Raw genomic sequence first — 27,663 nt, forward strand, 5'->3', positions numbered from 1 at the left:
GGGAAGGTAACTCATGATTAGTCTGACATGGACACAGCCAGAGTTAGAAGACATCACATAAAAAACACGGACTTAGTAGGACTCGAAGAGGTCACAACACTTCAAACACACCACAACACGAGGCAAGGAAGGCTCCGAAATGATGACACAGAGACACGGTCACATCGGGAACATCACACAGCGTAAGGCAGGTCAAACCATGAATGCAATGGATCTTTCAACTCAGGGAATGATTTTGGGAGTTTTGAAATAGTTGTCCAACTGTTCTCTTGAATATTACAGGTGATATGGTTTGAGGGATGAAACTCTTAATGGCGCTTCATATCACAACTCTCTGTAATGAAATGCATGATGAATTTCTGAATTTGAGAAACTCTTAAGTCATCCAACACATATTTCCAAATTGTTTTTACAAGCTTATGACAACCTAACTTTTACTGTCTTTTAAAGCAGTCAATATGGCAAGTGAACGTGTGCCGAGTTTCACTGGTAGAGAGTGTTTCACTGCCTGCTATGCAGTGTGATGTCATGCTAAATTAGATATGGGGTTGTAGCTGGACTGTGAAACCTCATGTTGCAGTCTATGATACTCACTGGCAGCTCTGGCCTGAGGGGTGCAGGATGGAAAGGGTGCAGCTTCAGTTTGGCTCTCAGTCTGCAATCACACTGAGTGACCACTGACACCATGTGTCACAGTGTAGACAGATGTGACCCTTAAGCCTCACTAGCAGCCGCTTGGACAGAGAGCCAACGGATCCAGAATAGGGGGGTGGTGGATGGGGCTTTCGCCCAAGGGATTGTGGTTATTAAGGATCTGTATTGAGGTCAGGTCTCTCTGTCCAGCGGCTAACCACCTGACGAGCCTTGGAAATGGAGGAGCAGCAAGTCTAGTCCACTCTACCTTTCTAAAGCAGAAAGTCTTGTCCGAGTGTAAGCGAAGATCTTCTTAGATGCCTCACTCTCGCAGACATACTCTCAGAAGACAAATAATCTCTCTTTTCCAGAAATAGGCTAAGGTTATAAATCATGCACGCATGGGGAATAAAATGTCTTGAGTCTCAGAAACATGTTTTACAAAAATAGTTTTCTCAAGCACCCACTTTATTTGCACTGACAGAGATATGATTCCAAGGGACTTTTAGAGTATTTAGAAATGTTTCCATAGATGAATGAATCCTCAGTGTGCCCTGTACAGTGAAAGCCATCAGTCCAGCACTGAGCTGGAGATATGTATACACAGTGCTCTAGCATTGGGTTAGTGCTGCAATGGTTAGGGGGCTTACAGTTAAACAGAAACATCAGTTCATACAGTGAGAAGACTTAGGTGTCATCTGGGGGGCAATATATGAATTCCAGCTCCTACCTCGCTTGCTGTTTGCAACGTGGACAGAGGGGGCAGTGGACAATGCAACCTGAGGAGCTACTAGACAAATTAAAAGAAGAAACAAACAAAAAAAAACCATGATATTGCAATTAAACAAAAAACATGTTATGTAAGAGAAGTACTGAGCATCATGCGTAATAATAAATGTAACTGTAAAAAACGAAAGAAAGGTACGGAATAATGATGAATGATGGCATTGGGAAATAAGGAGTGACATTGCCAAGTGAAGTTGGATGCATGTACAGTAGCAGCATCTGTTACAAATGCCTTAGATGCTGAACAATTCAAATATTGTGGTCCCTCTTTTATGCTTCATTTCATTAACAATTGCTTTGTATAATTCAAAAGCCTGTGTGTATGTTTCCCCAGACAGAAACTATCCCCTGACAAACTACTCTCCACCTCAGTGGAGGCCAGCCAAGAATTTTCACCCTATAAATTTGTGCACAGGAGCGTGGTCAGGGAAACTGGCTAACAGTGAACACATCAATCCCTCGATTCTTTTACGGTCATAAAACAAACAGTGGGAAAAAGAAATAACAGGCCCAGCCTCTGCTATTGTACTGGGTGACATAAGCCCCTGACACACACACACTGTGTGCGCTTGGCTGCAGTCATGGAAACACAGAGCTGAGTGGCTGTGTGCTAGTTGTTTGCAAGGAGACTGCACATCACATCTGCACGATGGATTAAGCTGAGATGAGCCTTACATCAATCTGCATAAAAACCACAGTGAAACCTCTCCTGCTTTTCTTCCTGATACGCTGAGATGGGACCGAGAATCCCTGGAAGCTCTGTACCTAATTAAAATCGAGTGCGTATGTATAAACGTACAGTGCACACATTGAGAGGATAATGTATGGCACTGCAGCATGTTGCAACATGAGTGCCCCATGAATGCACAAGCCTCCACTGAAGGTGCCAAAACCTTTTATCATGAGTAAGACAAGCAGGCTGAGGATGTTTTTTTTGGGTTTGTCAGGAAAATAACTAAGATTAGAAACGGGTGAAGATACTACCCACAAATACTCATAGCTATCAAAGAGATTTGTTTTTGCTTCTATGCAAGCACCCCTGAGATAAATTATGTTTGTGTGAAAAAACAGAGTTGTTGCATATTCTTAGAGGCCTACCTTCTTTTCGGTTAGCGACACCTAGGGATGACACATTCGGCCGAACTGCGTGCAATTGAGAGAAACCAGGAGTTATTCATGTGCACTTGTGTGATGCACTTACAAGTATTCTAGAGGAGGGGGGAGGGGGTGGGGGCTACGTGGTAGTGTACACACAACTGGAGACACGGGACATGTCCAGCATGACTCATATCAGTAAATCAGGAAACAGCAAATACAATGGGGCTGAGATGGACGAGCAAAGAGAATGCATCCAGAGACCCATTAAAGACATTGGAGAGACGTTGTATGTAATTTGTGTGACTTCCATGGGCTTGTGGTGTATGTGTTTGTTGATGACAATGGCAATGATGAGTGAAAAACTGAAGAAAAAAAAGATAAAACCCTCTTTAGCTTAGTATCTAAGTCATGATTAATGCAAGCGAGGCTAAGCTATGTATAGCAAATTAAGAAGTTAGGGGGCATTTTGTTTAATTCATTACATCGACTATGTAATCAATATCTAATTACAGTGTATTTCTGGTGGAGGAATAACAATGAATAAATAATGGCAGGTGTTGGGACTTGGAATGACGGACTGCTGTGGGTAGCATAACCTCATAATTACATACAAGTCCGTATTTCCGTGTCAGGGAAATACTTTGCGGTTGGAAATGGAGACGACTCAAGCAAAGGAAGAAATACGGATACGTTTCCTCATCGCGCCCCCTTCGTCTCTTCACTTGATCTTTCTGTCCTCTTGCTATTGACTCCATGAATCATGCAATCATGGGTAATTAACACCCAGTGGGGTCATGGCAAGAAGCCTGTTAACATTAGTATGTGGGAATCGAACATAAGACTGTGTTCACAAGGCTGAATCATTTTAGAAATGCCTTTTTTCACACAAAATAATTATTTTTTAACGACGGCACTGGAATTAAATGATACATTAGCTTTGAGTTTAGCATTTCTACACACTGTGACAATCACCTTTAAGCCCCCCTAACATTACAAGTCAAGTCATTGATTTCAAAACTGTATGAACAAAAGACTCTCATGCAGTATCTCATGTCTCATCCTTTTCTTTCATTTTTTAATCTCCTCAACGATGTTTCACAATGGATCCTGCTCGGGGAATTTGGCATTGGTGGTGACTGCAACATCTCCAGTGGGTTAAAGTCACTTGAGTCATTCGATGAGAGGCTCTTTGAATATGACAGATTAACAACTAAAGAGAAAAAGGGCACACCACATCACCACTCAAACTCAAGTTCTTATGTCTTGTAAAGTCCCTTTATTTTTTCTGAATTTAGATCCTCTGTTAAGTGTTTAGCAGTGAGGCTGTATGCTCAAAAAACAAGTGAGGACGTGAGCAATTAATCTATGACATGCTTTATCAGAGAAAAAAATGAAACACACGTGAGCAGGCTGCACTGTCCAGATCTATAACCTCTAATTGGTAAAGTAAGTTCATTTTTAATTATTCTGTGTTGGCAATTGATTGGATGTAATACACATCTGGGTTCCATTAATTATTTTGTTATGGGGAATATTCAGGTAAGGCGAGCTAAATGAGTGGTGACGGATTTTAATCAATGCCATAGCCATAATGAAATGCAATCTTGCGGAGACAGAATTGTTCTTTAAAATATTAATTTCACTTTAATGGTCCGCATTAGCCAATTCTGCCTGGCTTAATAAACTAGAAATAGAATTGAGAAAAGTCAATAAGGAATTCAATTATCATCAGAAAACAATGTAAAAGTGCTGTGCTGACTTTCTTTTTCCACAATAGCTTTGCCTCTACTCCATTAAACAACCTCAAGGACCTCCTAACCCTTTTTTGTCCACTATATATTTTAATAATAACGCAGATATAAAATTGCCTTGTGTTTGCTTGCTCTTAAATCCCTGTGGGCCAATCTGGGTGAGAAGTGAATACTTTGGTTTGTCAGAGTGTCCTTTCTATACAGCCCCCCCACAAACCTCCCAATCCCCACCAAACGCACGCTCACACGCCCAACCACAAACTCATCAGCATGCACACTCTCCCTGTGAAGGATTTGAGGACAGCCTTTGGACATGGTCTGGCCTGGCATTCGGATGGGACGGAGAGGACTGACGTGAATATGTATGCATGTATACAGTATATAGCATGTATGAGGAGGAGCATGCATGCACGCGCACATGCACACACAACCACACACGCACACACATTTTAAGTTTGTCAGGCCATGCGTGGAGTGGAAACATTATTTTTAAAAAGTGAGAGGTGGCGGTGAAGGAGGCAAGCGATCTTCTTGGCCACATGTCCATTTCTGACTCATGACATAGCATCAGACTGTACAACCAGAGTTCCCTTCCACTCTAAAGCCTGATTAAAAAGCACCTGGGAATAATCTGTTTTCACCCTGTGTATCCCACAGCACGTTTTGGGAAATTTGCCCAGCGATAATCTTAGCCCTTAAATGATGAACACAAGTGTGCATGTGTCATCCATGTGACCCTTGGTGCGTATAACTTGGCTTGGTGACACTTGGGCATTAACTACATACTGAGTGAAAGTAAGTCACTTGCATTATACTAAAAAGCAGCACTTATAACAGAGAAATATAGTTCAAGATTTGGGGAATTTTACATTTTTTATTGAAAGAAGACTGTCATGACTCATGACTTGCTATTTCCCCCTGTTTCAAATCTTTGTGCTAAGCTAACCGTCTCCTAGTTTCATCTTCATTTGTTTGATATTTCTTTTCCCAGAATGGCAAAGGCATGACCCGCCCTTCTCAGCCCAACTCTGATTACCTTACCCTAATATTATCACCCTATCCTTAACCAATCTCAATCCTCATGCCTTACCTAACCCATCCAACTAAGGTACCAAGGTAACAAGTGCTAGCCAATCAGAGGCAGAATAGGGTTTGTCATGACTTTGATGTCCTGCAGGGAAAAATTGGCATTGGGAATTGGTAAAATTCACACAACATATGACTCATAAGGATATTGTCTTTTGTACATATCTAAATCTAAAATGAGTTCACAAGGCTAGTAACAACAACTGCCTACTACTAAAGGTCAATTGTCTTACTCTGGATGAAAATAATGGACTTCACTCCTTCCAGTGTATGCTAAAGTATTAGTATTGAGTGCCAGAGCCAATATTGCAGCAATGACTTTAAATTGTGCTGTCTTAATCATCATTTAAAAGGTAAGTTGATCGCTGGGGCAAATGAATCAAAAACTTGTGTCTTTTTAACCTTCACTCCAGGGGCATCCAGGATGAGACTGGGAGGGGGCATTTTTCTAATCAATCTGCTGCCCCAAGAACAGAGGATACTCACTAAGAACAGGCAAATGAGAAAAAAAGATGAAGAGAATTGAGCCAGGCTGTGAATGCACTTTGACTTGTTCAATATAGTCCTATGGTTCCTGCTACACACAGCCTTCCAGGCAGCGGTAACTTGAGACATGGCACCTCTCTTCTTCCTCCCCCTCCTAAGGGGCTACTGGTTGACGAAGATAATACCAGCCGAGGCGCTTGTGGCTTATATTAAAATGACCTCCTGTGACATTATACTGCCAGAGAGGTCTTGGCACTTTAATAAAGTCTAGATGCCATTTATTTATAATGCATGGGAGAGAAGGAAAAAAACCCAACTGAAATTCTGCATGCAGAGCCAGGCAAGTGTTATCTGGTTGAGTTGAGTCTGAATAAAGTAAATTAATATGCCCACATCATGACAATATAGCCCCCCAGCTATTGCTTATCTGTCTTCCAAAAAAAACAAGCTAATTCAACAGTTGTTGGGTGATCCTTTGCAGGAAGACTGGAATCAGAAATGAACACTTTGCACCAAGTTCAGGGTTATATGGTGAAGGGTGGCAAAATAGGCAAAGCAAAGCATCAAGCATTCATAAAGTTCCTTTTGTAGCATATACTTACTAACTGGACCAATGTTATTAGGAATACCTGCAAGAGAGAAAGAGAAAAAAAATAACACTTCAATTTAGGCATAACATTGGCTTTAATGGAACAAATATTTGTCCTTGACAGCAGCAGTGTATTGTTAGTCCTGCCATCCTCCCTCACAGTTGATTTTGTTTCAGCCCAATACTCATGATTCATCTTGATGAGCTGTATACACTTGAAATGACGGATAGTCTGAGACAGTGGCATTTAAAGCATTGCTAGTCTTCACCGCGATTTGATAGCGACGTCTGCTGCATGTTTAGCTTCATGGTTCTTTGGTTTCTTCTGGTCATTGCTGCCCTTCCACATGTCAAAAACGTACATACCTAAAAATGTCCTAACATTACTGAAATCGAAAACAATTTCCGTAAACGCCAAAGGCTCAGCAAGTTGCATTTTTCTTTAAGGCCCTTCTCGATACGTCAGACTATAAAACATGTGGTGCAAAAGACACATGAGACAGAATCATCATGCACACAGACACACCATTACACACAAAATATATCAGATAACACCATAGATGTCAAACTCTGCCTCTGATGCCATAGGAGGACATGTCTTATCCTGCTGCCTGCCTGTCCGTCCAACCCTCCATCAAGCTCTCCCTTGTGCCAGACAGCCACTGAGCAGATAATACAGTCTGTCTCATCCCCATGGTGACCAGAACTCTCCCACACAAGGACGTTGGCTGGCTGTAGATCTGAGGAGTTTGAGACATTCATAGGTTTCTTGAGCCGATCACTTCGCCATCTGATCTAACCACTGACATCTTTGTTTGGTTATTAATTAGGACTGTGGCGGTTTCAGACACCGTGAAGCGCAGACAGCATTAGAAAGCACTTTGCCTTTGCATCTGTCTACTTCAAAGGAACGTGAATACATACTGCTTTTTTTTTGTCAGCATTCGTTTTTAGAGCAATTTGCTTTCAGGACATCGACGCCAGCTCCACTTTTTCTGAACATCTGTTTGAACGGGGGCCCTCCCTTCCATTCGCTCTACCCCCTGCCCTCAATAAGGCAGCCTGCCCACAAAAAACAAACAACCCCCTCACCATGGGAGGGGGAAGCATGCTGGGCAACAGGAGAAATGCGCCCACGTAAACTAGTGAATAAGAAATTAAATGAAAAGGGTGCTTTCTTCCTTTCTAGCTAAAGTCTCACCCACTTACCACCACACCTAGCTTCTGTGCAAGATTTTTGGGTGGGGGCCTTTCATCTAATGGAGCCATCACAAAATATCTCCAAATACTCAGGGGAAGCATGAGGATTTCCTATGTGTGTGCATGTGTTTGTGTACATGGACTTTGATCAAACTCCTGTCATTCAATCACTCTTCCTCTGATCTCTGCCTGCAAGCTGTATTTAGGAGCCAAATCTGTGACCCGTCTCAGAGCTGTGAAGTGCAGGAGGCTAGGCTGACATATGGAGGAGGAGTGTAATGGGTGTCAAACCTCAAGGGGGTGGGCAGATGCTAACCAGGAGACAGGAAGGACAAAGGCAAAGACATTCAGAATCACAATCACCTTATTCACAAAGTAGAGCTTGATCTGGCAGCACTGGCTCTGAGTACCACAATACACAGTGACACAACAGAACAGTGAAAATGACACTACAGAAACTAAACATCATTCTACAACAACAGGATATAGTTTTTGGATATAGGATATAGTTTTTGACTAGGCTATTAATTGTTTGTGAATATAATATGAATATTAGCTGGAATACGTTGGCTGAACCTAATCTTAAAATAGTGTCTAAAACCCAAGAAAACTAATTATTGTATTATTGTTGTATTATTACTAATACTGCTTTCTTTTTTTTACATACAAACATATTTAAATTATGTTTGATTAAGTCCCTTCTCTCACAGCTACTCATAAATACTACGGTAAAATATGTAACCATTATGTGTACTTTGGCAAGCTTAGCAACCATAACAGTTGCCTCAAGCAGTAAACTGAGTTGTGTCTTCTTTTTTTAGGATTTCTAAAACCAGAAACATATGACCAAAACTGTTATGAATGGGTTAAACAGTCAGTTTATATGCTCTAACATAAGATGCAAATATTAGCATTTCCGGCTCACTAGCTTACTAGCTACAGTAGTGCATCTTTAGCCTCAGTCTTTAAGCATGATATTGTGTAGGCCTAGATAGCTGTGAGGTTCATATTCAAGACCCTTTTTATAGGCTCATCATATAAAATGAGTCGGCTGGAAACGTTCAATAGTCAGCAGAAGACACAAGTCATTGAACCAATGTCAGCTTTAGCTAGCTAATAAAATATGCAAGAGACAATTGTAATAAAACTTGATACTGCAGGCGTACAAACAGTAACTAAGAGGTCAGGGTTTAGCAAACAAGGAATTATGTACAGTATATGCAATATGCTATTTCTATAGTAATATGTATAATCAATCAGTTTGCATTATTATATAAGATATGGAGGGGTCATCCCTATGTTCCCCGGTCACATAAGCCTCTGCCTTCGCGGATTTAATTCAGCATTTTGTTAAGGCTAGAGGTTAGGGTCAGGGTTAGGGGGTAGTGTAAGGGCCTACGTAGACCTATTTGCTGGGGAATTCAGCACTGATTGTGGAAAAAATAACAGATTGGGGAACATAGAACCGTTTCTGTGACAAGTGAAGAACATCAGACCTTTTTTCAGGAAAGGGGAACATAGGTACGCTCCTGATATGGACACCATACACATGTAGGCTACTGCCAAATATATTTATGCATGCTCCGATGAGCCAAACAGGAATTATACAAGGTTCCTCAAGTCAAAAATGAACTGCAAGTGTATTAGCTGTGAATTGTGGAAAAAAAGAAAAGAACACTAATGCAGTGCTAAAAATGGCCTTGTTAAGTAGCTGACAGTGCATTAATACATGCTATCTAGATCTAGTCTGGCAGATAAGCAGTTGACCCACTACATTAAATAGCAAGGGATACAAATATTAAACCAAAGAGAAAGAGAGCAAGAGGAAACTTTTATTAGTGTCAATCACCAAACTGTAAGATCACCATTTGAACAGAGCAGATATTCTTCATATAGAGAAAATAAACACAATGATGCACTGTATCAGCTGTACATGACTGCTGTTTGCTTTCAGCTAAATGTCAAACACAGCACATGTTGGACCACTGTAACAAAGAGTTATGAAGTGAAAATGACTACTGATTTGACAAATGGCCCTTCATCAACTAGTCTAGTTCAGGGACAAATAACCTTTTCTTCCAGGTCATGATTTGGAACACCAGTGGCCTGTCAGTGCAATTATTTGCTGCTTTATGAACAACCTGTGGGGTTCGAGCAGATGTCCAGGATCCCATGTCGGGTCATTCGATTAATTTTCAATCACCGTCATTTCCAATCCCCTTCACCTGCCTGGCCCCGCCATTATGGGGCACCGCTGCAATCTAATTTTGCCCTATCACACAGGAAGAGCATTAGGAACTGCTTATGTTGACTGTGTGCTCCATTGATTTTTATGAGCTGTGCAGGGATCATGGTTGCAAGTTGCTGGGGGGTGAACATGATCTCAGAGGGGTGTGCGATTCACTGAACATGATCTGTTTTTTGCATGTGGGTTCGGCACATGCAACAGAACACACCCACACACACACACACACACACACACACACAAATGTGGGGATTTAAAATACAAAAGAAACTTGAGTCATGTGGGGCATCAACTGATTTACAATAAGTCTCACATCAGAGAGCTGTGTGAAAGTCCCAGTGCTTGATGTTCATCCTCCACCGGTTCAGTTCCAACGCCACTGTCATCCATCCAAGACTATCACTGTAACATTGCTAATGGATTATCAGAAACCAATAATAAAATGTTCCCTCATGGGTGTATGGGCTTGAAATCTTTGGCATACATCCTATTTCCTTACTAAACAAGCAAATCTGTCATTTACTCACCCTCAACTGTCATGAGCACATTCAGTTGTTGGCATGGACGTAAGCTTGTGTTTGTGTGTGTGTGGGTGTCATTACATTGTTTTCTGTCAGTATCCATTCAGCTTTGACCTTCGATCTGTCTCACCTGTTTGCCTTGGCACTACCTGGACTACTCTGGAAAAGGGCTTATCTGCTAAATTTCCACCGCAGGCAAAGTCGGTAATTACTTTGTTCTGGCTGCCATCATTTTACAGCAATCCATCATCATCCAGAGCTCTTTGGCTTTATAGAGCCCAGTGATGGTGACAGGCATTGCTAACTGGTTAGCAGTGGAAAGGCTGCCAAGACACAAGCACGAGGCTTGCAACATGATTGAATTCCTCAGGAGCAAAATTACGGCTTGCCCCGCCGGAATGCCGGGCTCGCTTGCTCCCTCTCAATGTGTAGATCTGAATTGAAGGTGGCAAGTCTTAAAGTGCCCAGGAGCCAAGTTGGAAGAAGAACATTTAAGATTTCAGGAAAGGAATGAGGTGTTCGTCAGTGGTGGTAGCTATGGGGGAAGGAATAAAAAAAAAAGAAATCTGGAGATGGAAGAAACAAATATTTGAAAGAAAGATTACCGTCACAGCTGCACAGAGCCGAGATGTGGAAAAGACAGAGTAAACAAGCTTGGTCTCTGGGGTGGTTGGGGGTATTGTGGGGGAGAGAGAGAGAAAACGCAGGCATGAAACAAAACCAAGAGATGGAGCGAGAATAGGCAGAGACAGAAGAAGAAGAAAAAGAAAAAGGGGTTGGGGAAAAAGGGCAGAAAGAGCAACAGAATGAGAGGATGCATAACAACAGGCAATGAGTTTTACAGAGAGAGAAAAAAGAAAGCGAATTGGGGTAAAATGAAAATTCAAAGAGCTATGGAAAAAGGAATAAAAACATAAATGAGTGGGTGTTGTGTGTTCAAGAGCGGGAGAAGATGGAAGTGAAGCTATATGTGCGCAGCAAATGTGTTTATGTGAGGAGATGCATAAACACATGGCACTAAATGAATACACAGTAGCGCTGAGAGCCTGATGGGAGAAACTATTTTTTTTACACAGAGCAGTCTGTCTCACAGCATTTAGATGTAAAGAGCAATGACACTCAGATTAAAATGAATACCTCCTTTTAATCAAGCAATGGTAAAAAAAACACCAATCAAACATTCATTTAGTTGGAATTCTAAATGGAACTGGCACGCATCTGTAATGTGACTACGTGAGTGCTTTAGTAGTGCTTCATTAGTAAAGAAATGTGATTACCCTAATGTGCTAGGGCTTATTAAACCGTTTTAATGCATATAAATAAATATTTAAACAATTCATTTTGAAGGCAGTTTGCTATGTTTGTGCAAACCACACAAACTCCAGTCAAATATGAACCTCTTACACTGAAGGAACACATCTCAGAGACCCATATACAGTAATGGTTGTTTGTTTGTGTTCACTCACAAAAGAATGAGATTTATTCTCACAGTGGTATTATCAGTTCCTGTGGGATTTAGACTCGTCACTGAAATATGTATGGAAACCTACGTCCTATGCACAAGAGGGAACATTAATCAGGAAGGTCTAAATTTGTGTATGTATGTCTGCACAAATGAGTGTGAGGCATCGTGTGTGTGTGTGTGTGTGTGTGTGTGTGTGTGTGTGTGTGTGTGTGTGTGTGTGTGTGTGTTTGGTCACAATTCCATGAGCAGCACCTCCCACGTTGGACTAGAGAGCTGATAATAAGGCTGTAGCATCTGGTGGCTCTGCGTTGAGTACACTAATTAGAGGACAACTACAGAAAAATGCCATTTGTACATCATAAAATATTTGTTGTTTTTGTGACTGTCACCTCCAGACATGACAGCGCCTATTTTCATTTTCATCCGGGACCAAGAGCTGCAAGACTTTTCAGTAAGATAGTCGAGGGATAATGTGGATCTTCTCTACATGTTTCCGCGGTCCTTACTGCGAAATCAGCTGCATGTCCACGTGTTTTACTAGTTTGATTAAAGGAGATCTCTGATGCTGGCTTCAGCTAAATTTCAGTGTCTCCTAATCCTACCCTGACAAGGAAATCTATTCATTTGATAAAGCTGAACACAGGACAAATAAAGACTTCATCTCTAAAAAGTTTTAGAATATAATATTTGTTTTACTGAATACACTTTATTTGCAAAATAAAAAATATTACCGTCTCTCAATTTGCCTATGTCTGTACTTATAAGTGCTTAAGTGTGTTTGCACAAGTGTGGCAAAATGTTGAGTGTAAAACGTGAGGTAGTTGTGGTGATTCAAACTGCCAATACTTAACTGTACAAATATAAGGTAAACATTTTTTTTCCCATTAAGAACCAATATTCTGTGGTAAGAAAAAAAGTCTGCAGACATTTTGGTGGGTGTCGCTATAATGTTCGGCCTTTTTGCATTTCACCATTAAAAAGAAGAAAACGAAGAAGTGCTCAAATATTGCAGTCGTCATTTCCAGTAAGTGCATAATGAGATCTGAGACAACACTAGTGTACATAGTGCAAGTTTGAGTTTCTAACGAGGCTTTGCGATTTCAAAGCAATTTTGAGTTTCTAAAGCAGCTTTGAGTCACTTTAGGAAGACACTCTAATCATGAGATGTTCAAATAAGTGCACATATTTTGGTTAAATGGTCGCTTCAAGTGTCTAAATGAAGTATCTCTAATCCTGCAGAGATGCCTGATTTAGAACAGATAGGCAAACAGGCCGAACATTATAGCGACACCCACCAAAATATTTGCAGACTCTTTTTCTTACCACAGAATATTTGTACTTAATGGAAAAAAAAATGTTTACCTTGAATTTGTACAGTTAAGTATTGGCAGTTTTAATCACCACAACTACCTCACGTTTTACACTCAACATTTTGCCGCACTTGTGCGAACACACTCATGCACTTAAAGTAGTACGTATAAGTACAGACGTAGGCAAATTGAGAGACGGCAATACTCTTTTTTTCATATTTTTTGTTTTGCAAATAAAGTGTATTCAGTAAAACAAATATTATATTCCAAAACTTTTTAGAGATGAAGTCTTTATTTGTTCTGTGTGCAGCTTAATCAAATGAATAGATTGCCTTGTCAGGGTAGGATTAGGAGACACTGAAATTTAGCTGAAGCCAGATGCCTGGTCTAAATGCTGGCACCGAAAGAGTCCATTGTGTGTGATCATCATCTGCAGGGGACTGTTAGGATCTTATAGTATCAATGACATATCAGCCATCTTTCAACTCAACTCTTGAACATTAACAAGGCAGTCACCATGCAGTTTGGTCACACACCCCTCTTATATAACTTATAATAACTATAACTATATATGTCAAATAGAACTGCTTATGTCACAATTGATAGACCATAGATTCATGAACTTCAAGAGCTTCACACCACAATCCCAGCTTCTAATTATGAAGCACAGTTTATGGATCTGCAAATCAGGTTGACAAATACCTGCCCTATGCATCTGATACCGGCGCACAAGGCAACCTTTAGCATCTGTATGACAGCTTTCAACTAACTTCAATGTAAATCCACCCAATATTAGACATTCAGAGCAACTGCTCCAGGCGTCAGGTAGCGTAGAACCGTATAAAGAGGGCCAAAGTCTTGCATTGGTAGGAGGTTGAGGTGGATGGATGGGTCAAAACAAACAGAGGACTTTTAACGATTGTGACTTATTTACGGAGTCAGCAGAGAAGTCTCACAGCCATTAAGGTGAATTTATCGAATCAAGGTCAACACACTCTCATCCCAGAATTCCAAGTGTCTCTTAACAGAACGCCCCCTTCTTATACTAAGGTTTGTGTGTTGACAACGTTTACACGCCCCATCAGGTTTTCCAATACACTCATATATTGACCATCAGTAGGGTCTACTTTGTGTCCAGTTGTCATACATGCCCAAATATAGTTATATTATTCTCAACACAGGATGTGAGGTTATCAGGCCTATGTTCCAAGTACATTGTGACATCGTGGTTGTGAAATAGTTTCCTGTTATTCACTTTCTCAGTCATGTTTCTTACACAATATCAAAATTTCCAGATTACTTAGGCCCCTTCTGCCAGAAACTATACGGCCAAAAATCTGTTTTCATAACAGGATACGTTTAAAGGGTCAGGTCAGGAAGACCTTGGCTTGGACCATTAGGAACTGTTTAGAAAGTATGTGTGCAAGGCCATCTGTGTTGAGGACAGTTAGCGTCTCTGCATATTTGTGACAGAAACTATGAAGCTGGAATGGTGAATTCTTCCATGAATAAATCCTCAAATCTACAAACCCCCTTTTGAGTCTCTTTTTAGCGCTGCGACACTACATGTTTGAAACGGTGGTTTATGTGGACCATTATTGTTTGATGTGTAGGGGGTAACCAAAGTTAAGTCATGACCAAGCATCCGTAAGTGACAAGTTTGGAATGAGAACGAGTTGGAGAGTCTGTGTGTATGCCCACGTGAGTACTTGTTTGGGTTGTAGTTACTTTACTTGAAAACTTAATTTCGAGCACAGTTGCTACTGACCTCATAGACATCCAGCACTTAAGCTAAACTAAGATAATCTCCTCTTTCAGCATATCACAAATTGCAGACACATGAGTGTAAAAAATACAATTCTCCATCATCCATATCATTCAGAATACATTTTTACTATTTGAGATCAACTTCTCAAAGGCCAACCATTACTGCCCTCCTTCTACCGCCGGCTTCTATCTCCCTCCGTGTCCTCAGCCCTACAGTGAAATGAACTGCCATGGCTAATTCTCAAACTGATCCCTCTCCTTCTGTCTCCACAGAGGGAGAAAGCAAGAAGTGAGTGAGACTTGGGGGAGGGTGAGGGGGTTTAGGGTGAGAGGCATAGATGGAGAGAGGGAAAGCGAGAGAGACAGAGCCACCCCAGAAGGCTGAGTTAGCTGTGACAGAGAGTGATGCCCACTTCCCCTCCTTCTATCTTCGCCATCCTTTTCTCTCTTCATCACATTTTAAATCCTGTTCTTCTTCTGCGTGCCATTGACAAAAAAATTGCCCACTCCCTAACTCCACACCCCTCCGGATGATGATTCATCGATCTCCTTATCGCATCAGACGACTTGATGGGCATAGTAAAAAGAAATTAAATCTTAATTAAATTTTCATCTTTGACAAATTTGTCTCCGAAGAGCTGCCATATGCTCACTGGGTTTGGAGGAAAACACTGAGAGGGAAGAAGCCTTTTGGAATTGGAGCTGAATGGGATTGAAAATTACAAAACAGCACCAGGTGCATTTTTTCTGTCAGCCTTGTGCTGTTTTTTTCTATTCAGGAGGGACAGCCTTGCTTTCCTATAGATTTTTCACTGCTTTATTACATTATGGATTTTTTCCCCTCCAAGACAAAGTATAATAATGCACTTTATACTAAGACTGTTTTTCATCACTTGCAGAGCAAAGGGTGTGTGTGTGCGTGTGTGTCCTTCGGTAGCAGTTATGATTGTGTGTCAATGCTTTGAGGAGCAAAGGTCTGGATGAGCACCTGTGTGTGCGCGTGTGTGTGTGTGTGTGTGTGTGAGATGTTTTTAATAATGTGCTGTCAATCTGGGCTCTGGGAATGGCCATTTCACTAACCCTCCCTAAGTCTCATAACACGGACCCTCTGGGAGGGAGAATAAGTCATCAGCCGCTGGCCGAGAGTCCTCGAGCACCGCAGAGAAAGGCAGAAATCACAGCAGATGCAATAAGGGGACAGGGCGGTATAAAACTTAAAAATGAATGCCGGCACTCTCGAACTTATAGCACTGCCGCTCTCCTCCCTGGTGCTTTCACTGATGTATGGGATGACTTTGACTTCTTTTATGCTAAACGTGAATACTTCTTCTGCTCAAACGTCCGTCATTTATTCATTCATTCATGTATTCATTATAAGCGTATCTGCCCACTAGTGGCCATTAACAGTCATTGCAAAAGTCTACACTTAAGGATGTGGATCATAACTGCACTTCTCACTTCAGCACCACTGGACTACTGCATTTAGGAAATACTGTGTCATGGTGTCCTTGTTTTGTTAAAGAGCAGAATGTTGCTTGTTTCTGTTGGTGATCCAAATAAATCATAAACAGCAAGTGTGGGGGTATGTGTTGCAGAGAGAACCTGGAAATGGAGAGTATTATATATCCCAAATTCTGCACAGGGTGTAGAAAGCTTTGCATTCATCCTTCATATCAAAGCAGTTTTATCTGTGTAGCAGAATGTCTTAAAGGAAGGGCCTCATGCAAGAACCTTTTATAGCGTTATCTGAGAAGGTGGCGGCATTCACAAGATTTAACCGTAGAAACAAAAATATGAATTCATACAATATCAAAAAAAAAGTGCAAAGATGAACTTTACGCTGCAGAGTCTGAAATCAGAACATGGAAAGGAACACACTCAGCAGTGTTTGTAGTCATATTAGTCCTAAACAGTTAGATCCTAAACAGTTAGATCCTAAACAGTTATTAACACTGCATGAAAACCCAGATTATCGGCCCCGTGTATGCCCAATAATTCCCGCACAAATCCCTGATTCCGAGCGGTTATCAGTAGTTTACTGCAAAGTTCGCCATTGCCCGTAACGGGGGGACGCGTTCGCACCCCCACTAGGTGCGAACGGCTCTAATTAGCATTTCAATGTCACACTCGTCTGGCCTGCCTGAATGAACAACCATTGGATAAAACCTCAGACAGTTCAAAAGTGAAATCACCTGTGATTGGACAGCAAATCCCTCACGCATTGGTCAGCTTTGGGGCATATGGTCGTTTGCCCCTGCCATTTAAAAATAATAATAAAAAAAAAAAATAATTATAAGGATACTACTGTTACTACTAATAATAATATTAATAATAATACAACTAATGAGAATGCTGATACTACTAATTATCATTATTTCTATTACTATAATATTATTAACTACACCTGTCACAATAGCAGTTTAGAGACATAGGTAGAAACATATTGAAATAGTAAAGCTTTATTAAGAAAAATAAAAAACACTTTCCACTGTGTTCCCCTGGTCTAGGTCACACACTATAACATTTGTATGAAGGATCTTTCTGGTCTTTCTGATTAACTTGTATTACAATACAAGTTAATCACTCACATGTGCCACTGAACAAATCTGTTCATATGAGTGCTTCTTGAACAGAGCCTGTTGTCTCCTTGGGTTTAATAGACCCACATGAACAAAGGTTCCTATCTAAGCCTTAGAAGAAGACAATGTGATTCCTCATACGGTGTGACGTCAGTACGAGACATTAGACAAAAAGGCCAATGTAAAGCTGGCCTACTTTCTTCAGCTCAAGCATTAGTTAAATAACTGGTTCTGTCCTACAGTTGCATCGCAGCTGCAGCTGCACAAAATTATTTATGAACTCTAGTGTAGATTTAGTGTATCAGTGCAAAGCTATGCTTATGTCCCTATATCACGAGGCACTTCACTAGAATAACGTATGTTCATACAATGATTTGTGAAATATCTTAAGAAAATGTAGGCTCAATTTCTGGTGTGTTACAAATGTCCAGCAACATGAGCAATCAGTGCCCCTGTACGAGCCCCTGCAGTACAATATCCGATTAGGTAAAAACTAATTAAGTTGATTTGTTATGTAACGTACATTAGTTACAGTCAGCTCAGATTAAATAAGTATTTTTCTTTTATACGGAACAGCAGTCTCCAAGGTGAAAGTCCTGTGTTGGTCTGACCCATTCATCCATCCCGACCTCCTTCCTATGCCTCTTTATACTTTGTTGCTTGGCTTCTTCTTAGGGAGCCCTACACATCCTAGCTCACCATTACATCTATTACTGTACATACAAATTTTAACAGTGCATTGCTTCTCATAGGTATAAGTATGAACAGTGAATGAGAACGGCAAATAAAAAAACAGCCATTCTGACAATAATGATGCAAGAATGACTGGATCATACATTTAACCGTGGCTTTTGGTACATGCATTTGTAGTGGAATGTGTGTATTGTAGGTGGTTGCGCTCAGAGCAGAGCAGAAAATAGCAGTTTAGTGGCAGTAAATGTACAGTGTAGGTTTCAGTTTGTCTCTAAATAAATGCTGCAGCTCCTCGAGGCCCAGGTAAAGTCCCAGTGTCTTGCTTCTGAATGCAAGAAAACGAAATTCATGGTAGCACGGGGACAGTAGGAGAAACTAAAATCCAGACATTAGAGAGAGGATACAGGAGAAGCCCATCTATAAACCAATCAGCTACTAGTATTGGGAGATGCAGCTCATAGTTCTGTCATAGTTCTTTAGCGCACTTGCATAATTGCAATGTGAAACCAAAACTAAAACATAAACCTTGGTTCAGACTTTGTACTTTCAGGTGCAAAAAGGCCCTTAAATACAGATTTTAAAGAAACATGTGATTCAAAGTTAGAGTGAAGTGAATCCCTGACACTGCACTCTCAAGTTTGTACATATGGAGGAGAGCGTGCATGGTCTTTTCAGTTGGAGCACTGACGTGATGCTGTGGGTGTTTTGTAAAGGATAAAGATGTTAGCAGGGAGTGAAGTCAGAGGGCAAGGCTGTTACTGCTGTTTCTGGGCAGGTTAGATAGGAGGACTCAGTGTCTCAAATGCAATAAGCCTACTGAACCTACTGTACACGGCAACTTTCATTTCTAATAAATTAGCAGTTTTTTATGCATATTTAGTTGCAAATATGAGAAGGGCTTTTGTAACTGATCGGTCCAGTTCAAGTATTTTAATTCATAGACTTTGTGGTTATGTATACAGCTTTTACACTGTATATTTAGTGACTGCTCTTGTTGTGTGCTGTTCCACTATCAATGACTTATGGTATGACCTGCCAAAACACTGCTGCCTTTTGCTAATGCAGTTTTCAGTTTTTTTTTTAAATTGTTGGTCCAATTCCAGCTACTCTTGATATTTTCAAAACATCCCCGCATCCTGTTCATGCTGCATTCACTACATGTTAGACACATGTGTTTCGATTGTCAGGACTCTCAAAGATGACATGCAGGAGGCTTCTAATTGGGATTCAACTTTTCGCACTTCTCTGTGTAGATGCCTTTGTTATTTTGATTTAAAATGTAATGGGAAATCTCCATTATTTTGTTCTGTGAAGTAAGACATATACTTATACATGCTGTGGGTGAGCCATCCTTTTACAGCTTTTATCGATTGCTAAGACATGCTTCATGAAACTAGGATCAACTTGATCTGCAGAGGTCTTCTCTTGCTAATGTGTGTTTCATTAGTTTCACACATTCTTGGAAAACGCCTATTCAATATGATATTAACTACTTTCATAATTATCAATCTCTAATGCACCTGAGTAAAACTTCTTTGTACAATTCTTCAGTCCGCTATCACTCAAGTACAAATAAACTAAATGTGAAATTCTGAGTATTTCACTCCTTTATTTTCTGTTTTGTAGATATTTCTACCCAGAATTTTCTTTGGTTGCTTGAAGGTTCATTTTTATTCACAGTATTCAGCATGTCTACGTTTTAAAAAGATGGGAACTAGACTACCAAAACCTACTAAAAAGAACGACACAGGAAAATATGATGCAGTAACATAACAAAGTTTTTGAGTAGCCCTTTTTAAATTTGGGTGAAATTATTTTTTGGTGAAGGGAGAATGCAGTGCAAAAGCTGTATCAGCATAAATGTCTGAATTCGTCTAGTCTACGTAGGTGCTTACTGTAGGTCATACATGGAAATAGCAGTTCATGGGCTCAAGACCTGCACACATTTCAACAGGGCATCTCAAAAAAGTGTAAAGGGTTCTAAGTGCAGCAGGGTTTATTATCTCTAGGTAAATTAAAAATACAATTCATGCTGTGATAGGCTTTGTTGCCTTTTTGGCACATACTATGTAAAGTATCAACAAACACAGGCACAATGCTCAAACCCAGGTTGAACATATTGATAGCTGTATTTTATATTTGTTTGTCCATTGTGTAATGTTTGAAAGAATACATTCATTTGACCCCAAGCTGTGTTGTTTGATGGTCATATTCGCTTTTGTTGCTTGTGAAAATGTGTTATTTTTGCCAGAAACTTTCAGTGTAGGTCTGTGTGTGAACTGTTTTGAAAACATAACTTCTGAGTGGAACAATGTGTTCAAGCAAATGAGAAAAACTGTGTGTGTGTGTGTGTGTGTGTGTGTGTGTGTGTGTATGTGTATACTCACAGATATTAGCTGTACCCTTGGGGATGGGCAGGTAAGAGCCAGCACTCCACACTCGCCCCTGGTAATTCTTCTTACAGCGGCCACAGTCAGGCCCGGTGGTGTTGTGTTCACACTCGCAGCTCAACTTTTCTTTGTCATAAACACAGCTGTTGGCATGAAGGTTGCACTTGCACCTGTCAAAGAGGGACAAAGCGGGGTGGGGTAGGGTGGAGTTGAAAGAGGACAACCACGTCAACATGAGCACATTTTCTGGCACTGAATGAACAACAGACAGCTTCTTTTTTGTTGAACAATGCGGCTGAAGGGCAGCATGTCCTTGACTGGTGGTGGCATTGGAACACAGTTAGAACACCCAAAACAGTTGCTTCTTCAACTTCAAGAGGAGCTAGTTCAAAGGAGGCTGCAATTGCGCGAACAAATCTGGCATCATTATTTCCTGCCTTTTGTCCACCCCCCCAACCCCCCAAACCCCCCTCCACCCGGGAAGGTAGCTCAGTTTTAATTGTCCCACTGGAGGATGCACGATTGTAGTAAGGTCACAATTTTCAAGGGAAGATCAGGAAAGGGAGAGGGACAAAGAGGTGCGAGGGGAGGATGAGGAAAATAAGCCAAGTTAAATTGTGGAACAAGCACTAGGGAGAATGAAGGCATAGCTCTTCTCTGCCGATGAATAGCTCAGAGTTAGCCAGAGGGCAGCATGGAGCCAAAGCGAGGCTACATTCACTATGACAAATTAATATGAGATGAGATCTCAGAAGCATATTTCCAGTTTGGTGAGACGGACTCCCTTGAGGTGCACTAAATCCTCACTCACATCCTGCTCACCAGAACCTTCATTTAACAATAAACTCAGCATATTCATTTTCTGCTGTGGCTAGATGAGCATTGAGGGGATATCTATCTGTGAAATTAATTTATGATCCTCATGCAGCATGAAGTACCCTAGGAATATGGGGAATTTTGAAGAACTTTGCAATAGAGAACAACACAGCGTGAGTGTTGTGAGATCTGCAACGCAAGGGTCGTGATGGAGCTTTGTGACAAGGCATTTTAGGATAGTCCGATAGGTTTTCAAATGGTTTCACTAACATTACAAGATCCTTTTCTTTACACATAAACAGAAGAATTTAATATTCCTTTTTCTAAAACAAATTCTACTCAAAATGTCTAGATCTTTCCATCTTTATTCAATAAAGTCAAAATGTTGAGAATAAAGTCGCTACAAAAGACGATATCTTGAGAATAAAGTTGTAAAGTTGAAAAAAAGTCTAAATGTTGAGAACAAAGTGGACATTTCCAGAATCAAGACGAAATGTTGAGAATAAAGTTAAAATTGTCAACATAAACACTATTTTAAAAATATTAGGAATCTTCCTCCTCTCCTATTTTATGCCTATGACTGGCCCTAATACTCTTCCGTAGTGTCTTACTTTTGTAATTTTGATCAAGTGATATCAAAGTTCTGTTCCTCTTCGCACGATGTTTCCCACATGTCCTCCTAGAGTTTAGACGAGAACTGAGCTGGAATCACTCACTGCTTGACATCGAATGCTTAAACGTTTCCAAAGCACCCCAGACGTTGGACTTCCAACAAGTGTGACTCATTCTTAAGTAACGGTTTATTTTAGGATAAATGTTTCGACGCAGACAATATGACAGCATTCAAGCCTGCCTCCCTCCTTTGTAAGTGCCCTTTTGTTCAGCTATTTTTTTCCAACCACCGTAGGAGCAAAGACAGAGAGACAAAGGGAAAGGTGTGGAGGTGATGACACAGATAGCCCTACAGTTGTGTTGGCTACCGTTTTAGATAGAAACTGCGGTGACAGCTGGCCTCTGTCAACCTGCCCATTCTGCTTCACCACGGCTTAGCTGGACCCTCAAAGAAATATAATTATTTGTAGGAGAAGCAGTCTTAAACAGCTCATTACTCATTTACCCTGACCCTCAACATTTCTGCTATTCACCCCAAAGGCTTTGTGCGGACTCGGTATTTAGTTAGATTATAGACCCTGTTCCAGGTCTCTGAAAAAGAGACACCACTCTTTAACATCACTCTTTCATCTATGAGTTCACTGTGTGCTTTTATACATCAGCTGCACCAAAGGAGTAACATCCATTTCAGTCAGATGTTTCATGCATATCATATCATTTTTTAAGCTCATCAGAACATTGATTCTGATTTGGAGCATGAAATATTTGGAGTAAGTAGCTCATAAAATATAAGGTGTGCAAAAGTAAGTAGGCTACACCTGTTATTTCATCATCTGTGATACATTTTTAATCAGCATTTCATAGCTCATGCTGCTCATGTCACTTTCAGGTTGTAGCTACAGGATGTGAACAGTAATAAGGCTGACACTCAACTATAGTGCTTCTGCCTCCCAGGCCAACAGAAGCTGGTAATATACAGCACAGCGTGTTTGATTTGCAGTAGTTTTATTTTTTACTTTGCAAATGTTGAACGCTCCATTCATGGAGCCGAAAAGAGGTTCTAAGGATTTGGATTTCAAATAATCCAGTCCAGACTGTCCTTTTTATTTCAATTGTCCACATTTCACTGGTCTTTGTCACATTCTCACTCCCACCTTGTAACATGTGGATGCTAGGTCAGGACCCCTTGGTATCATTATTTTAACGCTCTGGGTAACCCTTAGGTATCATTCTTCAATGTGCAGGATGGGGTAAGGTTTAGGCAACAAAACTTGGTTAGGTTTAGGAAAATATTGTGGTTTGGGTTCAAATAAGTACCATTCAACTACTTTGTTTATGCTAGTCTGATTCACCAGATGTGAGTTAAAGATGTGAATGAGATAAACGCCTGCCATGAGTTTTAAAGCTTTACAGTAACGGTTGGTAACTAAAATTTAAAATAAGTAAATGTTGAATTAAGTTTTCCTGGGTGAAAGTCCTCTGTTTGTTTTGAACCATCCATCCAACCCAACTTCCTCCTTACTTGGAGTTTACGCTCACCGGCCACTTTATTAGGTGCACCTGTGGAACTGCTCGTTAACACAAATTTCTAATCAGCCAATCACATGGCAGCAACCACATGCATTTAGGCATGTAGACATGGTCAAGACAATCTGCTGCAGCTCAAAGCGAGCATCAGAACGGGGAAGAAAGGTGATTGAAGTGACTTTGAATGTGTTATGGTTGTTGGTGCCAGACGGGCTGCTCTGAGGATTTCAGAAACTGCTGATCTACTGGGATTTTCACGCACAACCATCTCCAGGGTTTACAGAGAATGGTCCCAAAAAGAGAAAAGATCCAGTGAGCGGTGGTTCTGTGGGTGCAAATGCCTTGTTGATGCCAGAGGTCAGAGGAGAAAGGCCAGACTGGTTGGAGCTGATTGAAAGGCAACAGTAACTCAAATATCCACTGGTTACAACAGAGGAATGCAGGAGAGCGTCTGTGAACGCACAACACCAGCGACTTTCTAGCAGAGAGGAAACAGCAGCAGAAGACCACACTGACACTTTATGAAGCAACAGGTGCACCTAATAAAGTGGACGGTGAGTGTATACAGCCCAATGGTCAGAGCTTTGTGTGTCTTGTCAGCCTCTCATACAGATACTAGAGTATCTTTTGCGTCGATATCAGACGCAGAGGGCCACTGACCAAGCTGTTGTGTTTTGACGAGTTGGGAGGGAGAACAGGTTGATTAGTGATGTTTGTTTGTTCATGGGATGGCATTTCTCTGACAGCTTTCCATTGCCTAATCTAGCTACTGAGCCTAAAAATTACACTACACAGCACAGATTGCAGTTATGTCCGCTGGTACCACGGGTCGATTGTGTGGGTGGGTTCATAAAAATATCATTCTGATTAACAGCGGCTGGATTGTGGTTTCGTGAAATAATACATGAGATGACCAGTCAACATTCATGTGAAGAAGCTGAGTGGTGTTTGGCTTCCTTAAGTGGTTCTATCTCACGGAGCGCTCGACAGGCTCTGTGGAGCAGTAAACACTCTTACAGGCTCCTGGTAGAGGGGGAGTGAAATGTCCATGTGGATGCATGGTTTCTTGAGTGGAGAAAATATTTTTTTTTCGGGGTCGTTATAGGGTGGATTATACGATGGAGTCCAAGTGGATTTGGATGGTGTCAGAGCTAATCCACGCATCTTTACTACTCAGTGTTTCATCTACCATTGCTTAAAGCAGTCAACTGAGGAGAAACAATGATACTATATTATTTTTAAAAAGAGCATATATATATATATATATATATATATATATATATATATATATATATATATATATATATATATATATATATATATATATATCTCCAATGAAAAAGAGTCTCTGCTCTTGTGTGTTGTCCTCGGTTGACTGCTTTGGACAATGGAAAGAAATAAATAAGAACAGAAACTCTTTTTCATTTGAGCTTCTCAGGAAGTCTATTTTGAGGAGCTAGACTGTGATGTCCTTTTTACTCAACCCATTAGATTAAATCTAAAGCACCTATCATAGTGATATCCAGTCGACACTGAAACGTAGTGATTGATTGAGAAAAAGTGGTTCCAGTTAAGTCAGCGTCCATTAGTGGCTAAAATCCAGCCCAGACCAGAATCAAGTCCTACACAGCCCTGTTCAATGCACTTTCTTTCCTACTCTGTTATAAAAGCCTGCCTTGTGTGAGAGGAATGGGTAGAGGATGTGGTGTGAAACGACTTCATATGGAGCCCTTTGTGGTTTAACCTTCAGCTTCTTTTAACATCACCAACATTTTAATCAGCGCCCAGAAATGATAGCGCCGTCGGCATAATGATGGAGACCGCCAGTGATGCCCTTAGGGTCTCATGCCCACCAGTGTTGCTGTACTGCCAATCAGCAGTTGCTCCTGAACGGGATACCAAGGGAGGTTCCCTCATCGCTGCAACGGTGACAACAGCTTCAGAGAAGAAGCAAAGTAAACATGTATTAGACAGCATTTTAAAACCACATTCCCACAAGGGTTCCCTGTGCGTACAGTGTTGTGTCTTCATTTTCTGTTGGGCCCATTTCCTTGAAAGCTCTGTCGGCTGTCTCACGTTGACTTTCCATCAGTCTTTGTATCATTCTGTTCATATCTCTCTTCTCGATCCACCTATTAGTCTTTCATTTTTCACTCCAGCATCGCCTATTAATAAATATTCTCGGAGGATGACGATCTTTGTTTTTGTTGGTTGCTCTCAAAGTGATATTGCTCGAGGCATTATTGAGTGTGCCAGCCACCGCCTGTGAGCTAAAGGTCCTGATATGTTTTCATAAAATTACCCATGAGGCTATGAGCTCAAATTGCTAGACAGACAAAAAAAGAGGGGGGGGGGGACCTTGACTGAAGTTTTGACTCCATTTTGTCTGAGAGAAAGCAATAAACATATTCTAATATCTGAACAGAGTTTAAAGTTTCCTTGAAATGTGGGAGACAGAAGATATTGTTGGTTGCCAATTTTTTATTTTCTTTATCCTGGTGGAAATGCGGGCAGAGCAACCCGTTGAGACTTGGCTTACCTGGAGGAGTGTGTCCATGACCTCTGCAGTAATGGGATTCTGATTGACACCTTGGGTGCAGACGACATATTGCACTTCCCACTGATGATGCCAGCAACAACAAACAAAAACAGAGTAACACAGTACCCTGTTTCTCCCAAAAAAGCTCCATTTCCTTCCTATCACTTCAGCCATTATCAACATAATTCCATTCAGCCAAGTTCATTCCCTGTATTTGCTCCACTTTGCTCATTGCGGCTTCAAAGCCAAAAGTATCAGCCACTAATTGATAGTAATTATCCATAATCCAAGCCTACAACATCCCCGACGCACAAGGCTGCTGATCCCAACAAATTGAGCAGACTAAACTCAACATGTTCCTTAAGTGGGTTAACTAAGTGAAGCAATTAAATTTCAATCTGACGCCCAGGTGTTTTCTTCTGCAAGCCAATTGGGTCATACACTGTTAATAAACGCTTTTTTTTTTTTTTTTGCGCCTGTCTGCATATAGCGTTTGCTGTAAATGAGTGACAACACACTGGAGGTTGCAAGGGGCGAGAAGTGGGCTAGAGGGAGGTGTGAGGGTAAGGGGCTGGGTGTTTCAGAGAATACTATGGCTCAATTATGTGTGATGAAAATGAAATAGAAAGCAGGGGCTGTTAAAAAGGCCTTAGGGTGTGTGTGCATGTGTGCAGGTGATTTGCTGTCTGCAAATGGATAATTGCGAAACAAATACAGAATGAAATTTACTGTACAATATATTTGTCCCACCTGATCTCCCCAAACTCGCATCCGTATTGGCTTGAGATAGATCAGCCTGTCTGCTAAGGTGTTACCTGCTAATTGCCTCCTCTACTTCTTTCCCCCTCGGCCTGCAATGCATTGTGGGAAATGGAAGGAGTGAGATATCAGCACCAGCTCTCCTGGGATGGACCTCAGCCCCCAACCTCCCCCTAATTATATCCTGCCAGCTCCCCTTCTCCTCACACTAGAAAGCGGGCAGTTAGAGAAAAGTGGAGACTGTGAGAAGAATCAGTGCTTGTTCTCTCTATTATTCCTCTCTTAAATGTCAATTTTTTGTTCGATTTGTTGGAATGATAAAAAAAACCATTTACAGGACCACTGCATGAAGAGACATTACAGGCCTATTCAGACTATACATATGCAGTAACAGACTAAGGAAAAAAGGAGATAATCTCGAGGGGAAGTAACTGAAAGAACTAGAGTTCTGTGGCTGAGCTTAACGGTAAACACACACACACACAATCAGGGCAACTAGCTTACGACTACTGGTACATAAATAAACCCAAATGGTCTAATTTGTGAGAAGGACATGTTTACAGAAAACATGTTCTGCGTTCTGTCTGAACACAATTACAGTTCTATTTGAATACGTCAGCACAGAATTATTTTACCCAGACCAAAACACTGGCTGATAGACAGGCAAACACACCATGTTGAGTATTTAGCATTATACTTTGTAACAGTTTGGTCTGGTAAGGCTGCTCTGACAGCTGGAACTGATGACAGGGATCTTTATTGCTTTTTTGGACTTCGAGCGGGTTTTTCTAAGAGCAGCCAGACTGTGCAG

The 27,663-nt window shown here is 41.0% G+C and overlaps 1 protein-coding gene across 2 annotated transcripts in view; it reads right to left on the reverse strand.

Annotated features, from left to right (window-relative positions):
* ntng1a (netrin g1a) overlaps nucleotides 1-27,663 on the reverse strand; it is a 110,372-nt gene that overhangs the window by 13,035 nt on the left and 69,674 nt on the right. For both annotated transcript variants that reach the window (XM_083936107.1, XM_083936106.1), the window contains exons 4-7: nucleotides 20,597-20,769; nucleotides 6,443-6,469; nucleotides 2,518-2,562; nucleotides 1,364-1,423 (exon numbers count right to left, since the gene is read on the reverse strand). In XM_083936107.1, the coding sequence (XP_083792233.1) occupies nucleotides 1,364-1,423; nucleotides 2,518-2,562; nucleotides 6,443-6,469; nucleotides 20,597-20,769 (305 nt within the window). The remainder of the gene's footprint in view (nucleotides 1-1,363; nucleotides 1,424-2,517; nucleotides 2,563-6,442; nucleotides 6,470-20,596; nucleotides 20,770-27,663) is intronic.

Source organism: Echiichthys vipera (genome assembly GCF_963691815.1).
Source record: "Echiichthys vipera genome assembly, chromosome: 21".
Taxonomy (NCBI): Eukaryota; Metazoa; Chordata; class Actinopteri; order Perciformes; family Trachinidae; genus Echiichthys; species Echiichthys vipera.